Genomic DNA, 17038 nt, shown 5'->3' with positions numbered 1-17038 from the left:
CTCTTTCCTGATCTAAATCACTCACCAGAGCCTTAGACAGGAGGGATTGCTGTTTTGGACGAATCACTGTCACAGCGATGAATATGAGAGTAGCAACTATCACTGCAGCACAGGGCAATATGAAGATGAGACTCACAGCTAGGGGGAAAAGGATATATGAGAGTGAATGTATAAAACATAAAAATAGCATACAAAGATTAGTCGGAAATGGCACTGCATGACCGATTTACAGCCTAATATTTGATGTGATATTGCTTTTATTTTAAATAAAAGTAGAGGCCAACTTGTGCTTTTAGGGGGCACACACATCTTGACCAATTTTCCAGATTATTGGAAGGTTGAGTGGCCTATCACAATGCAATCACAAAGGCCTCATCCAAAAATATGTCAAGTTCATTTGTTTGAAATTAATCTTTCCGACAACACACTTTCCTTAGGCCCTTTCCTCTATCTGTAAACTTGACACATACGTATAATTTACAAATGCACACACACACACAAACACACACCAAAATTCTGCATCATTTTATACATAGGCTAACACCTATATATTTGGTTGCATTATATTGATTTCCTAACTTGAAATATGATCAGAGATTGCGTATGTGCACATATTCGGAGAATCTATTGAAGATATTTTAACTCGCTCAGATGAATGAAATGATTTGAAAAATATATATATATTTTGCTGGACGAAATTCAAATATCAAGTCGGTAAAATGATCGGATATAACACTATTGCTTAAGTTACACAACACATATTTTACATGGTATGTAGCAAACATTTGGCTACGCATTTTAAAAGTAGGCTATTTGGCCAAACGCAGACTGAGTGTCGAATCTTTCATGAAGGGCCATCACTAGTGGCGCGATGCGCTTTCTTCATGTGGTTTCTCTTCTCTGCATTAATTGTACTTGGTGTAAATTATTTTACTCAGAGTTTAAAGGGTACTGCACAATAAACATCTATTTTCAGAAACCCCGATTCTGAGCAGCACACTATGGAATCAGTTTTGTTCCTGAATAAATTGGTTGAATAATGATTCAGTGACTCGCTCATGAAGACAGTCACGTGTCGCCACCTACTGGCTTAACGATTTAGTATAAGAGACACTTAAGACAAACACGTAAATAAAATGTAGCTGCAAGCAGCAATTAAGGGGCCAAGCACAACAGAGCTGTATAACTGAAGCTGTTTTAATCCAAATGTGGTCAAGCACAGGATCCTGACACCAAAAGTTATTTTTAATAGTCATGCTTATTCATATTGCTCATCTTTCCATGAAATTGAAGGGATATTTCACCCAAAATCTTAAATTCTGTCATCGCTATGTGTGTCCCCATCCACTTTATCGCAGCTTTTAATATCTCATTTTGTGTTCCACAAAAGAAAAAAAAGAAAAAGTCGTGCAGGTTTGGAATGAAATCACAGTGAGTGAATGATGAATTTTCATTTTGTGCCATTATATGTTCCAATTGTGCCACAACATGAGGAATACTTTGTATTCCACTTAATGCAGGAAACATTTCAAAGTTACTCATGAAGAAAGATAAATGTGCTGTACTCACGGCTGCTCTGCACATAGATATTGTAGGATGTCTGGAGGTCGCTGATAATATTCCTCACACTCAGGTCTAAGCAATATGTTCCTACTGATCTGAAGGTGTAGTTCAGATTGAAATGGTTCCCACAGAGCCTGACTAAATTGCAGGAAGTAGGACTGGGTGTGTGGCAATCAGACAAAACTCTCCAGCACAGCCAAACCGGAGGACTACACACAAACACATGCAATAGAAAAAATATTATAATAGTCAAGTCTGTTGACTTTTTTTAAAGAATGATGAAGAATAAAAGAGTATATGAAAAAAATAAAAAACAGTCCTCCCAAATAATTTTTTTACTTTCTTGAAATGCAGTTACCTTCCTCCAACCTGAAAGGACAGACTGCTGCTCTGGTCCACGGTGTAGGTTAAAGGTCCACTCAATTCAATGCTCTTTATAGCATCTACAAAATAAAATAATCTTTGACGTTATCACCGCTGGTGGCATATAAAGAGTCATTTAAAAGAGATAATAATTCAGCACCCACCTAACACAGTCAAATCTACAGAGTACAGCCCAGTTATTCTGGAATGTTGGGGCGTACTGGCTTCTATGCTCAGTTGAAATGTATAGTTCCCTGGTAAAGTGTAGTGATACGTCACAAAAGGCTCTGGGCCTTTACGCACTTCCCTAAAAAACAATGACAACTATAAAGAAAACCGTTTCGAAGATAAACATTTAGATAATTGAAATGGATTAAAATGTTCAAATAACAATCACCCATTGCCTAAGTCCCATGTGTATATGAACGTGATAGAGCGCAGGGTATGCCTCGGGTCAAAGTGCTCAAATGAAACCACGGTGGGTATGTAAGATGCCAACTTCCCATTATCCCGCAAGTATGTTGAATTCCCTTCCATTTGACGGAAAATGATCTTTCCTTTGACATTTCCTATAATGAAATAGAAACAATGTAACCACCAAGTAACCAGCCAAGTCAAAAGACATCAGAGAACTAGTCAGCTTACCAGATAACTGATGGGATAACTCGTCGGGTATCCCAAAAGCAAAAGAGGAAATCAGTGTGAGAAAAGCATGAACCAGAACACTCCGGATCCTGATGGAATTCAGTCTGCAGCTTGAAATATAAACATTCAACATGACTATTAAAACTGAAGACCAAATGATTAGTCATAATAGAAAATCATGTTTATACCCTTTACTCAGAACTATAAGCTATACATACCAGTTCATGTGGACTCGTCAGCATGGATCTCTAAATGAGTACAAGACGACAGCTTGTGACTTGTGAGAGCATGACTAGGTCAAGCTTTTAATGTCTTTCATGATGTTTGGTAAAGGCTTGAAATCATATCCACGTGTTGAATCCTTATGCTCATCTGAATAATGATGTTTTGTTGTGCTGCCAAAGAAAACATAATTCATGCGGAAACATGACTAATTCACAAGCCCATTCCTCTACAGATGCCTGGATAGATTTAAGAGGATGTGCACAAGTCTCTACATATTATTCCAAAGCTTTTAAAATATGGCATTTAGATTGGTGCTAGTAGTCACACTTTTTACTTCAGTAAGAATTTCTCAGGAACTCTAGCAGGCCTACAAAATAAAAGGCCACAAGGTGGCGTTGTAAAAAGTGAAATGTTTATAAGATTATTTCTATTACAGAAAAATCATCTGATACCGTATGAACATAATATCAGTCTTCGATAAACACATCACTCTCACTATCATGCTTGTTAGGGTAAAAGTTTCAATCCATAATTGCACAAAATGATCATTAATTACTCAGAGAGAAATGGAAGTTTAAATGTCAGAGTATTTTTTTTATATATATTTTTCAAACCGACAACAGTCTGCATATGTTAATTGAAACATTATTTCGTGTCTCAATAAACTACTTTATCACTTTATTATAATGTATAACCATCTTGGTAGTTACTGATTGCATGTAATCTGGATTAGGTAATCAGATTCCAAAAATGCAATGCTCGTAATCAGATTATAGTTACTTTTTTATGGATTACATGATTGCATATTATTTACATAATATCAATAAATTATTCATAATTTATTGATTCTCCCTAATTAAACTTCATCTTTAAAATTTTCCTTTCTAAATAGGCCTAATGTTTATATACATTCAGAAAGTCTTCCAGTTTTGGAAGATCACATTTGCATTTATGGTTCGCTGAGCTTGGTTACTGTCACATGACATGCAGGTAAACAAATAAAATATTTCATTTTTAAGTACGTTATTTTTAATTGATTTTAAAATTATATATTTTAATTGAAATTCGAAATATGATTTAATTAATTATTAGCGTTTCATTAAACTCACAAACCTCCTCTAGATCCTTCACAAACCCAAGTTTGGGAAACCTTGACGTAATGTGATGTTTAATGCACTTCATTTTGTTAATAACAATGAATGGAATACATAGTTTATTAATTTCCTGTTTAAATCAATGTGATAAACAAGATAGGTCAAAAGTAATCTAAAAGTAACATAAAAATAGTCTGATTATATTGTATAATGTAATCTATTACATACCTACAGTAACTAATTTTTTTTGTAATGTTATCTGGAATCAGTAGCCTAATAGGCTATATTAGCCTATCAGATAATGAAACCCAAAACAATATACTCAGAGTAACCAATAACAACAATGCAGGGGGGAAACGATGAAAGAGAAGAGAAAGAAAAATGATTTCATTGCTAAAACTCTGACGTCACGGATCGCACCTTTCCACGTGTGGCATGAGGTCGCGCGGAAAGGTTTCTTCCTTCTCTAGTGCATCAGTGCAGTATCGTGTTGTTCTCGAGCGCTCTGTTCTCTGCCGCTTCAAACACGTTAACAGGTGGGACGAAAAGATTTGAACCGGGAAAGTTGAAACAAACACATAGTCACAAAGGACGTTTGGAGAACACCTGCAAAAATGTCTCGAACCCCGGAGCACGTGAACAAACTCACCGAGAGCACATATAAGGTAGCGTTTGTTTAAACTGCGTTTATCTTGTTGTTCATTGATTAGCTGTTTTTCAGACAACCGCGTCTATAGCCTCTATATTATCTGACATTGACCACCTGTTATTATGTCCACTGCGTACAGCGTGAAAGTTGTGTTGGTTTGTTAAATAACGAAGTGTTATTTTATGGCTCTCGTACGTTTTGTCATTAGGGTGCGCGTAAGTTTTGCAATAGGGGCATGAGTGTATTTTAAAGTGCTTCAGTTGGGTTTCTGGGTTGAGTTAAGAAACCAGTTTGTGCTGGACTATTTCTGTTATTGGATACCTGACTGTTCATGGTTTTGCCAAGGGTGTGTTCTTGAGAATTAGCAGAGGAACTGCCCAGAATTATATTTCTGAAGGTTTTTCACTAGAGACTAAGAGGGCCCTTTACTTAAGCAGGACTTTTGATCTGATAGGCAATATAATTAGAATTAAAGTCAATGATTAAACAAATGTATTTTTAGCTACAGTAGAGATATTTTTAGAAAGCAAATTGTTTTGTAAATCTCTGTTGTATCTTATTGCATAGACAAAATAAAAATGGCATTTACCTCGAATGGGAATAAGAATTCACCCAATTTTAAAATTATATCATCATTTACTCATTATCATATTTCCAAACCTAGGAGGATATTTTGAAGAATGTTTCAAGTGTTGTTGGTACAAAGAAAGTCGATGGAGTCCAAAACAACATTGGACACCACTGATTGTATTGATTTAAAAAAAAAAAACTGAATCATTTTGCAAAATATCTTTAGGAAACATTATTCTGAGTCAATTTTGAAGTTTCTTCAGTTTCATTAAGTAGCAGTAAGCTGCTTTCCCTGTAAATTCGAAATATGAGCTTTATTTCCTGCTCTTCCAGAATGTGATGGAGCAGTTTAACCCAAGTCTGCGGAATCTGGTTAACCTGGGCAAGAGCTATGAGAAAGCAGTGACAGGTAATCACATCAGTTCATTTTCAAAAGAATAAATATACATAGCCTAATCCTACAGTTTTGGATAAAAAAGCTCAAATAAACCTAAAACTCTGAAAAAAAAGAAGAAGCTATATTTCTCTAAAATCTGCTGGAATACTGGTAGTTTGGCTTCCAGTTCCTGTTAATCAGTACGAGCTATTTACTCTCTTACAGCTATGACCTTAGCTGGAAAGGCATATTTCGATGGACTCTCAAAGATTGGGGAAAATGCTGCCATATCACCTGTTTCTATGGAGATGGGTGAGTATTACTCTCTGAACCGTCGTCCGGAGGTCCTAATTTGGCCTTCGCTAATATAGATGTGCTCTGTTCAGAGTGTGGCTTAACATTTCCCAGCAGATGATTCATTGTGCTCAACATGTCTTGGAAGATCCTTTCCCAGTTATTTCCTCATTTCCACATTTACATCTGCTTTAAGCCTCAGACAGGATTGGTTCTTGTTGACTTTTTGTGACTCGGCATCAGTTTGATTCATATCGTCTGGAAATAATGACAGAGCTTTACTGTGATTTATAAACCGCCATCTATTTCATGGCAACTTTTCATATTTGCCGCCACAGATCTTGCGAAGAATAATTAAACCTTTTTTGTGCAAATTAAAAAGATTAATGGCTTTGTCTTCACATTAATCTGTTAATTTACCCCAAAAATTGTACACTCCATTCTTAGTACAAATACTTTTTACTTAATGTAATTGACTTTTTGCCTTTGCCTTTTCTCTTTTTTTATCTTTGTTTAGCTCTGTTTGCAATAGAGATTTTATCAAAGCAGCTTTAAAGAGTAAACTGGAAAAATGTGCTCCTGATGCAAAAGGTAATAGAAAACAGGCAGTTTTTCAGTCAAAGTCAGTTTATCGTTAATTCAGTGATGTTATCATCCAACTCAGTTCAGTTCTCTTCCAATAGTGTCTGTGCAGTCAAGTCAACAATTATTGCCAGAAAGTGTGTCCCCAACTAAGCAAGCCAAAGGTGACAGTGGCAAGGAACCAAAACTCCATCAGTGCCAGAAATTGAGAAAAAAAAAAACAATCTAGATTTAAACTGACATAGTGCGTCTGCATCCCGAACAACATTAGGTAGATTGTTCAGGATCCTGGGCGCTAAACAGGAAAATGATCTGCTGCTCACAGTTGATTTTGATATTCTAGGTATTTTCAAATGGCCATAGTTTTGATATTGCAGCGGAAGTGAAGGACTATAATGCGATAAGAGATCATCCAAGTACTGAGGAGATAAACCTTTCAGAGCTTTATGAGTAATAAGCAAGATTTTAAAATGTATACAATGTTTAAAAGGAAGCCAGTGTAGAGTTGACAGACTCGGGCTAATATGGTCATATTTCCTGGTTCTAGTAAGAACTCTAGCTGCTGCATTTTGGACCAGCTAGTTTGTTTATTTAGAGCGCAGAGCAACCACCCAATTAAGTATTACAGCAGTGTTAATTTCGTTAACGAAGACGTCGATGAAAAATATTCGTTAACGAACATTTTTTATGTGTCTACTCTAAACATAAACATAGCTAAAAATAATATTTGATGACGAAATTGACTACATTTATGCCGCGTTTTCATTAACTAGACTAGACTGGACTATAAAGTTATTTGAAGACTACCGGACATTCAAAATGCATCCTATTGTTCTTCAAAATGTGTGTCCCTGTCATTGGATTGTGATCGGATAAGGGCCGTTCGCATATCTAGTCTCAGTATGGCAGCCGCAGTGGATGGATAGACTAATAAAACGCGAACTAGCGATCTGAAAATGGCCTCAGCAGCCAAAGTGGTAGGTGTAAGGTAACCAGAATTCCCGTTTTTCCCGGGAGTCACAATTCGTTGTCGATTAACTTAAAGTTAGTGAAGGCGGGATAGGCGGAATCACGCTGATAGAAGTGCTCTCTCTCGCGCGCAGTGTTGCCAACTTCTTTCAATGGAAAGTAGCTAAACCCTGCCTGAAAAGTCGCTAAATGCCGCTAGATGACGTCGTATGCTAATTAGCATATTGATGACGTAAGTGCGTCATATTATCTTGCCCTTTCTGTGCTCATGTACTGCATTTTAATGTAGTCAAAATTCTCAATAAAACGTTTTTTATTATTATATTTTAATGTTTCTGTTGTCCGACAACGGAATTAATATTATGACTGAAACGCGGTCCATTAAGACTGCATAACCAGCTCCAGATGTTAATCTCTGCACTAAAATCCTATTCACGACATTGTCTAATGAAATCACATACACATAAGATTAAGACAATGGTTGTACTGTGATTTTGGCTATACTTGCATGTAAAATAGAGTTAGAAGCAACAGAATATCTTTTTTTAACTGAAAGTGCTGCTCCTCTCTGCTCGCTGAATAGAGCAGACGCAGAGAGAGATAGGCGTGTGCGCGCCCTGGGAGAGAGCGAGAGAGAAATCATGATCGTGCGGCACTACCGGAGAGTCTCAGAGACTAAATAAGGTCTGTCAAAAAAAGTCGCTAGATTTGTTTTATTTATTTTTCTCCCCCCTGAGCTTCAGGACAATGACCACAAGAGGAAGTTAAACCACCTTTTAACATTATTTAACATTAGAAAACTGATGGGATATCAAATATAGACTGATGTACCGAGTACATTATATACACTGCAAACATCTGATAATTAAAATTTGCCCACACAAAAAAATGTCATCCTGAATTCCAAAATTCTTCATTTATTATTGCATAAACTCTCCTACAGTCCAGTCAGTCACCATCAGTCGCAACTCGCGTGCATTTATTTAAAGTTTACGTCATTCACTGCCTCTGATTGGCTTGTACTCATTGCCATCTGGGTCAGAGCCAATTAGAAGCAGGTGGGTGGGAAAAAACTCTGCTGTCTCCTGTGTGTATGGGGAAAGGGGAGGGACAGAGAGAACAGGCTAGAAGCTACGTTTAAATAACATATAGAAAATATCTGCTTGATAACTTATTATGGAGCTGGGAACAAGCTCAAATAAGCAGCTACACTTTAGAAACAAGCCCAAAAATGCGACCCGCGACTACCAATATTTGTAAGCGACTTTACAGAAAAACAAGCCCAAAGTGGTGTATAATAAGCGGACTTGGCAACACTGTTCCTCAGTTCTCATATACAGCGCGCGATCAGTTCTCAGCGCTCAAATACACACACAACAGTCCAAATGTTTATCGTGTAGAGTACCTCATGTAAATACAGTCGGTTATGGATTAAGTGAAGATGAACAGGTGTGTTAAAACTGAATGTGTGTCAGTATTTCATGCATGCCTTCCTTCTTAAAAGGACAGCATTCCAAATTAAATACCTATCTGTCATTAATGTTAACCAACAAAAGATGTTAAATAAATGTATACATGTTAAAGTATACAAGTAAAACCTACATTATCTGAAAAAAGTTTAATTTCTATCTCTATTGTATTTGTCTAATTGTGCTTCTTTAAATATATATATAAATAAATAAATAAATAATAGTTTTATAAGTTGCTCCTTTTTCACTTGTGTTAAAGGGATAGTTCACCCAAAATTTTTTCAAATTCAGTCCTTGATTCAAATTTCTCATAAGCTTAATTGATTTGGTTTAAAGAGAGAACAATTAGTGATTATTTTAATTTGAAAACTACATATAAAACAGTTTGGCTAAAACTATTGACTAAAATTAATGATTAAAAGTTGACAAAAATGCAATGACTTTTCATCGACTAAAACTATGAAAGACTCGAATGACTAAAATGTGACTAAGACTATTAATCATTTTCATCTCAAAACTAAGACCAAGACTGAATCAAAAATGCCTTCCAAAATTAACACTGCATTACAGTAATCTAACATTGAAATTATGAATGCATGAATTAACATTTCTGCATTTAACATTGAGAGCATTGGTCGTAATTTAGATATATTTTTGAGATGGAATAATGCAGTTTTACAAATGCTAGAAAAAGGACTTTCAAAGGAAAACTTGCTATCAAATTGCACACCTAGTTTCCTAACTGATGACATATTGACAACACAGTCATCAAGTGTTAGACACTGTTCTTTATAGATACATGCAGAGGTTTTTGGTCTGATAATTCACACCTGTTATTTTCAGAATTTTAGCAGTAGGAAATTACTTAGTATTTTTTGCGAATTGGTATGTTTTGTCAGGGCCACAAAGAAATATAGAGCTGACTCAAGTGTCCTCCGCATAACAGTGAAAGCTAACATAATATTTCCTGATGAAATCTTTTGTGATTTACTGAGCTTCACTGGTTTAATTGTTCCCTGTTCTTCCTGGAATCCCTTTCAGACAGCTCAAATGACCACCAGACAGAAAGGGTGGATTCTCTTACATGTTTTGCACCGACAGAATGCCAACAAATTTTTTCGACAAATCTTTCCACTTCTGACCCCCTTCAGAAAAGCATCATAGCTCAGCTGTTCTAGTGGAACATGCAAACTCAAAGTTCTTGTCATCGATATTTGCAACGATATAGTTCAGTCATAAGACCATGTATCACATCACCATTTTATGCTCTGCCTTTCTAATTCTGCAGTGATTGCTGGTACCACCTTATCTTAAAATTTTCATAATGACCTCTAAGGGTGTTATGACAACCTGTTTCATATATAAAGAATGCATAGCTTATGATTGCTAGTGACACTTGATTGACACGAGGACTTGATTAAGTGAGAATTGTGACAACATCAGCACGTCTGCAAGAAAGCTCCAGAAGAGTTACAAATAAATGTTGGTTAATACAATTTGTACTTAATAGTAATTAATATGAACTGTAGACTGCATGTCTGGGCCACATATCTCATCAAATGGTACTAGATAATGAATTAATTCTTAAAGTTATTTCTCAAGGGAATTTAAACATTCAGTTGGAGATGTATGATTGGAATTTAAGAAGTGCTTAGATAGTCACCACCCTTTTTCCTTTTGCTCACAAGCTCTTCTAAAATTAAGACCACAAACATTCAAATGTAGGTGTACATTTTTTATTTAAACAAAACAAGTTCCTTAATGTCAAGGTGTTTGACATCTTATGGTGGAACTGCTTGTGACAGACATTAACTCACTGCACAAACCGCATCCAGATTGTGGTTGGTAGGATCACAGCTTGGTTAAGGTGCTTGGTGATGTGAAGTGGAAAATGTCCTTCGGTTGTATTTCGTGGGAATAGGGCCATTTACCAACCCCTTAGAGGATTTTACATGTGATTTTTTTTTAGATTTACTGCAGTTGGGACTGCTGTCACACATGAATACTTTTTAAACTCAGCCTTCTCAACCAGGCATTAAATAAATGTCAGTATTTTTCCTCAAAGTAATTTTCCCACGACGGGGAAGTCGTGGCCTAATGGTTAGAGAGTCGGACTCCCAATCGAAAGGTTGTGAGTTCGAGTCCCGGGCCGGCAGGAATTGTGGGTGGGGGTAGTGCATGTACAGTTCTCTCTCCACCCTCAATACCACGACTTAGGTGCCCTTGAGCAAGGCATCGAACCCCCAACTGCTCCCCGGGCGCCGCAGCATAAATGGCTGCCAACTGCTCCGGGTGTGTGCTCACAGTGTGTGTGTGTGTGTTCACTGCTCTGTGTGTGTGCATTTCGGATGGGTTTAAATGCAGAGCACAAATTCTGAGTATGGGTTACCATACTTGGCTGAATGTCACTTCACTTCACTATTTTGTTTCTCTTTCTGTTATTTATAGTTTTAAATTAATATTTATTTTGCACAGAATAACTCTTGTTTTCATCTGAAACCTCGGAAAGCGCTTAGACATTATAGGATGACAAACACCAGTTGCCCATAAAGTAGATGTTATTTCAAGTTGTGATTTAACATAACTAGTGATGAATCTTTTCTTCCATAGTCTTGGTCTTGGTTCACTATACCAGTTGTTAATTGAACCTATTCATTACAAAAAAAAAGAAAGAAACCTATGCATGGATGAATTATTCGGAATAAGATCTATAACATGCATATTGTAAGAAGTACATTTCAAGTTGACTTTAAAGCATGTGAAATGGTAAGATTTGTTATAACGTTATTTGTAGAAAATCTGACTTTATTTGTAGAAAATTTGACTTTAAAGTCAAAAGTTGAAAACAAAATTGACTGTTCCTGCTCCTATTAATCTAATTCATCTAATCATACATATTGTTACATTTATATTACATTTAGTCACATTTAGTTACCCAAAGCGACTTATGAACGAGGACAATAGAAGCAATCTAAACCAACAAAAGGGTAATAATAAAGTGCTGTGACAAGTTTTGGTTAGTGTAATTCAGTACACATAGCAATGTTTTATATATACATATATATATATATATGTATATGTATATGTAATAAATAAAAAGAAAAACAATTGGATTGAGTTGGGCAGGTCATTTTACCGGGAGGGAACAGTTAAGGTAAAAGTCTGTGAAAGTGATTTTGTGCCTCTTTGGGATGAAAAGCACCATTCACTTGCAGAACCCAATCTTCTTTAGGGTACATAATTTGTTACATAGTTAAAAAAATAGTGAATTTAGGTAAAGAGGTGCAGAGCCAGTGGTGGTTTTGTAGGTGAACATCAATGTCTTGAATTTAATGTGAACAGCTATTGGTAGCCAGTGCAACCTGAACAGAGGTGTGATATATGTTCTTTTCAGCTTGTTAAAGACTAAACTTGCAGCCACATTCTAGATTAGTTGTAGAGGTTTGATAGATTTTCTGCAGTCTTGAGTAATTCAGCTGATCATCAGTCATCAATCAAACTCCAAAGTTTCTGGCTGTCTTTGAAGGAGTTATGGTTTATGTGCCTAGCTGGATGGTGAAATTGTGATGGAGTGTGTTTTGTTTGTTTGTTTGGGTTTGCTGAAACCACAAGCAGCTCTGTCTTAGCTAGGTTGAGGTGAAGGTGATGGTCTTTCATCCAGCAAGAAATGTCTGTCATACATGCTGAGATCAGGATCAGGATGGAATTAGAGGTAGAGTTGCGTGTCATCAGCATAGCAGTGTTATGAAAAGCATGTTTCTGAATGATAGAACGTAGTGATGCCATGTATACAGAGAAGAGAAGTGGTCCAAGAACTGAGCCCTGTGGCATCCCAGTAGCTAGATGTTGCGACTTGGACACCTTACCCCTCCAAGATACCTTAAAGGTCCTATCTGAGAGGTAAGACTCGATTCACTGGAATGCAGTTCCTGAGATGCCCTTTGCCATGCCCATGAGGATTGACAGGAGAAGCTGGTGGTTTAATCGTTGAATATCTGAAGTGTCACATTATGAAAGTAAAATGGATTGCAACCAGCAATTCATGTTGGCATTAACGCTAGCATTTCCTGCATTTGAGGTTGTACATATTTCTTATTAAAATGTTTCAGTCTGCACATGTTTACTTCCATTTTTCCCCCTCTTATATGTCTGTGTTAGTACAGGGTATTTCTCATGCATTGTGTAGTGTGGCATGGACAGATCACAGTGACATGCAAATCCCAAAGCCTGTTCATGTATACCTGAGGCGTTCTAATTATATTTTAAAAACACATTTTATTGACAGTGTGCTGTACTTTTATATTATCCAAATAAATGCAGGTGTACTTGAATGACACTTCATGGAAATAGTTGGGAACAGTCGTCATGTTGTTGTTGTAGCATGGATTTATTGTCAGAAATCAGGTCATGGGCGCTCTTGTGTATTTATAACTTGCCATTAAAAGCATTGCCTGTCATATCCATGAAACCCTCTTCCTTGTCTTAGGAATTCATTGCGTCAAACTGATTAAAGTTTGTTAGTTCAGCCAAAAATCTAAATTATGTCATTAATGATTCACCCTCATGTCGTTCCAAACCCGTGAGACCCCTGTTCATCTTCGGAACACAGTTTAAGATATTTTAGATTTAGTCCGAGAGCTCTCAGTCCCTCCATTGAAACTGTGTGTACGGTATACTGTCCATGTCCAGAAAGGTAAGAAAAACATCATCAAAGTAGTCCATGTGACATCAGAGGGTCAGTTAGAATTTTTTTAAGCATCGAAAATACATTTTGGTCCAACAATAGCAAAAACTACGACTTTATTCAGCATTGTCTTCTCTTCCGTGTCTGTTGTGAGAGAGTTCTCTCTGAAGTGTAGTGATATCCAGTTTGTGAACGAATCATTCGATGTAACCAGATCTTCTTGAACCAGTTCACCAAATCGAACTGAATCATTTGAAACGGTTCACGTCTCCAATAAGCTGAAGATGAACACTGAGCCGAGAGAGATAACGAACGAAAGATTGACTCATTCACAATTCAAGATCCGGTTGCATCGGTTTTCGGATCACCAGTAGTGATGGGAGTTCATTTCTTTTCCACGAACCTGTTCTTTCGGACAGTTCGATTCAATAAACCGGTTGAAGAAAACGGTTCACCGGTTCTTTTGCGCTCGACGTAATGACGTAATTTGCGATGATTTCCATTGATTCAAGCCTTCGGTTTACCCGCACTCATAACATTAGCACAGATTCAGTTCAGAATCAATCACCAAAAGAACCAGTTCAGTTCAGGCGCACTGTGTGTCAGTCTGCTTTACACTGAATCACACATGCGCAGTATCATCAGCTCCTCGGTTCTCGATTCAGACGCTTCCGACAGAAACGGTTCATGACTCGAGAACGAGTCAATCTTTGGTTCGTTATCTGGCTCGACTCGGTGTTCATCTTCAGTTCTCTCTTCACAGCAGTTCAGTCAGTGTACTGTTTGAGTACATGAATTACTCCAGGATATTGGTTTATTTTAACTCGGAGGGAGTGTCAGCCACATTAAAAAAGTTAACAGCTTAAAGGTCCCGTTTTTTACTTTTTTCATTGTGTTTAAAGTGTGCAATATAACGTGTTCATGTTTCGCGTGTAAAAAACAGTATTTTTCACACAATTCACCTATCTGTATACCGCTGTTTTCACTGTCATAAAAACTGGCTGTTAACTTCCTTGTTCTATAAAGTCCCTCCTTCAGAAATACGTAGCGAGTTCTGATTGTGCCAGCAGTTCCCGTGTTGTGTTTCGACAGCAGCTGAGCGCAGGCAGCCCTCCTGGAAACGCGATTGGGCTAGTTTTGAGAAGCAAGTGGGCAGGAGCATGTGCTGGAGATGTAATTATAATCACAGGAGCGTTTTTACTGACGAGATGCGAAAATCGCATTCGATTGTTTTTTGCACAGCCCTAACATCTAGTTAACAAAGCTAAACAGCGTTACCCTTTGTGTAATAAGTTACAGAAACTGTTAAACGCACCAACTTAAACAATAAAATACACTTACCGGTTGTGGTCCATAAACAACGCCTTCTCCAGATAAAAAAAGGGAACTGCTCCATCTTTCAAGAATAATCTTTGTGCGAATCCGGCATTAAACTGATTGAGATTGAGGAAGCTGTCCTCAGCAAGCTGTCCTCAGCAAAATGTGCTGCACATAGTTTTACATGTGGATTATAATTTTCGGGAACCGAGTTAAACATAAATTGTAACCATAAATCTCCAAGTACAGCATCCCTGGGAAGGCCAAACAAAGATGATTGGACTCCGAGATGAAAATAACAGCGTTTCGACAACATGGCGACAAACAAACGCAGCTCTTCCTCTTCTCCGTCGGAGCGCAACAAGACCACGCCCCCTTTTTGGTGTATTCATGTGGGCGGAGGTTAGTCAAAAAACTTTTTTAGTGACGTCATTACTGCAGGAACTAGAGGGATGTAGTCCAAACGGGTCGTTTTTTGTAGGCGAATTCTGTTAAATAAAATATCTCGCTTGGCATTGAACTTTGAACGTTAGAATTTTACAGATATTATTTATACTCTAACAACAACATTGCACACTAACTAAAGTTTAAAACATTGGATCACGAAGAATGGGACCTGTAAGTAATTTGTGGATTAATGCTTATTGGAGACACAAACAGTTTCAAATTATTTGGTTCGATTTGGTGAACTGGTTCAAGAAGATCCGGTTACATTGAAAGATTAGTTTGCGAACCGAATATCACTAAACTGCAATGTTTTGAACTCTCTCACAACAGACCCGGAAGAGAAGACAATGCTGAATAAAGTCGTAGTTTTTGCTATTTTTGGACCAAAATATATTTTCGATGCTTCAAAAAATTCTAACTGACCCTCTGATGTCACATGGACTACTTTGATGATGTTTTTCTTACCTTTCTGGACATGGACCGTATACCGTATACACATTTTCAATAGAGGGACTGAGAGCTCTCGGACTAAATCTAAAATCTCTTAAACTGTGTTCCGAAGATGAACATAGGTCTCACGGGTTTGGAATGACATGAGGGTTAGTCATTAATGACATAATTTTGATTTTTGGTTGAACTAACCCTTTAAGTATGTTGATTACACAAAAAGGGGTTGTATAAGAACACCTGTTTTTTTGAATAAATCGGTTCTTAAGCCTGTTCAACTGCAGTCATGTTTGTAATGTTTTTAGTGTGCTATTTTAGTAGCAGTACTGGTGGTTAATTAAACCTGAATTAAAGAGTCTCTCTATCATGACACTCTCACATATTTTAAGTCAAAGATAATACAAACAAAGCCTAATATGGCACACAAACGCACAATTATTAGTCTAATTATGTATCTTGCAGGGTGTTGCATTGCTGGCATATTTGCAAATTGATATTTCTTTCATTTAAATGCTGTGTTTCAGAAGTGCATTTCAAACTGGCCTGTATGCAGGATAATAAAGAACACAACGCTTGCAACAAAACTATGACTTAAGTAGGCTACTGATTTCCAATTATACATTGTAACCAACTGACTATTGTACTGTAAATCATCTGAAATAGACATCAAACATCATTCACATCCCATATTTGAAACTGTATATTCAAGGTGGAAGATTGTAGGATAGGTAACTGATTGGATCAGGGAAAAAACAAGGGTGGCAAAGAGATTCATGAGGCAGAGTAAAAAGTAAAAATGTGCATTCATGAATTTTGTGCAAGTTTGAAAATGAATGTGCATTAAGTAAAATTTCATTTGCATTACAGTTTTTGTTTAGCTTTCATACAATCAAAAGTAGATTTAATTGTTACCGATTCTTCTGCATTTGTAGGCACTACTGATAATCCATCTAGGCTTTCCATAATCCGATGTCAGGGATGCACTGTAACCTTTGTAAGGTTGTGCACTTTTTAGCAACATCTCTGCGGTTGTAAAAACACAGAGCAGGTTTTGACACTCTCAGTACAAAGATGGCATTTACTGACTCATTCTGCTGACCCTGCCATGCCAATGATGCTATTATTACTGCTAGATGAGTGATAATGCTACAGCTCACCTCTGCATGTTTACTGTAAATTTTGTTTTTATTAGCAGCACTAATGGAGCCTCCGCTAGATCAAATGACACTGATTATGCAGAGTAGGAAAAATGCATGATAAAGGTGTGATCATAATGGGAATGTGTACAGAACAGTTCAAGTCCAATGTACAACTTGATACCTCTTGGAGTCTGAAGGCAACTTT

The 17038-nt window shown here is 37.0% G+C and overlaps 3 protein-coding genes across 5 annotated transcripts in view; 2 read left to right on the top strand and 1 right to left on the bottom strand.

The window, feature by feature from the left end:
• LOC132121402 (parvalbumin-2) overlaps positions 1-17038 on the top strand; it is a 318907-nt gene that overhangs the window by 238869 nt on the left and 63000 nt on the right. The gene's annotated exons all lie outside the window — the stretch shown is intronic.
• tmem130 (transmembrane protein 130) overlaps positions 1-17038 on the bottom strand; it is a 31953-nt gene that overhangs the window by 1729 nt on the left and 13186 nt on the right. Inside the window, exons 2-8 of the mRNA XM_059530739.1 lie at positions 2790-2966; positions 2572-2681; positions 2324-2495; positions 2091-2233; positions 1922-2006; positions 1570-1772; positions 26-138 (exon numbers count right to left, since the gene is read on the bottom strand). Coding sequence (XP_059386722.1) covers positions 26-138; positions 1570-1772; positions 1922-2006; positions 2091-2233; positions 2324-2495; positions 2572-2681; positions 2790-2797 — 834 coding nt within the window. The 5' untranslated portion in view covers positions 2798-2966. The remainder of the gene's footprint in view (positions 1-25; positions 139-1569; positions 1773-1921; positions 2007-2090; positions 2234-2323; positions 2496-2571; positions 2682-2789; positions 2967-17038) is intronic.
• LOC132121397 (brain-specific angiogenesis inhibitor 1-associated protein 2-like protein 1) overlaps positions 4280-17038 on the top strand; it is a 31590-nt gene continuing 18831 nt past the window's right edge. For 2 of the 3 annotated variants that reach the window (XR_009426266.1, XR_009426267.1), the window contains exons 1-3: positions 4281-4555; positions 5443-5518; positions 5711-5797. Coding sequence is in view for 1 of the 3 variants with exons in the window: in XM_059530738.1 (XP_059386721.1) it covers positions 4505-4555; positions 5443-5518; positions 5711-5797 (214 nt within the window). In the remaining 2 variants the exon portion in view is untranslated. Of the gene's footprint in view, positions 4556-5442; positions 5519-5710; positions 5798-17038 lie in introns of all 3 variants that reach the window. The other variant, XM_059530738.1, reaches the window with a different exon arrangement.

Source organism: Carassius carassius, chromosome 39 (assembly GCF_963082965.1).
Source record: "Carassius carassius chromosome 39, fCarCar2.1, whole genome shotgun sequence".
Classification (NCBI taxonomy): domain Eukaryota; kingdom Metazoa; phylum Chordata; class Actinopteri; order Cypriniformes; family Cyprinidae; genus Carassius; species Carassius carassius.
The sequence above is the reverse complement of the archived record's forward strand: the minus strand, read 5'-3'. Positions and strand labels throughout refer to the sequence as shown.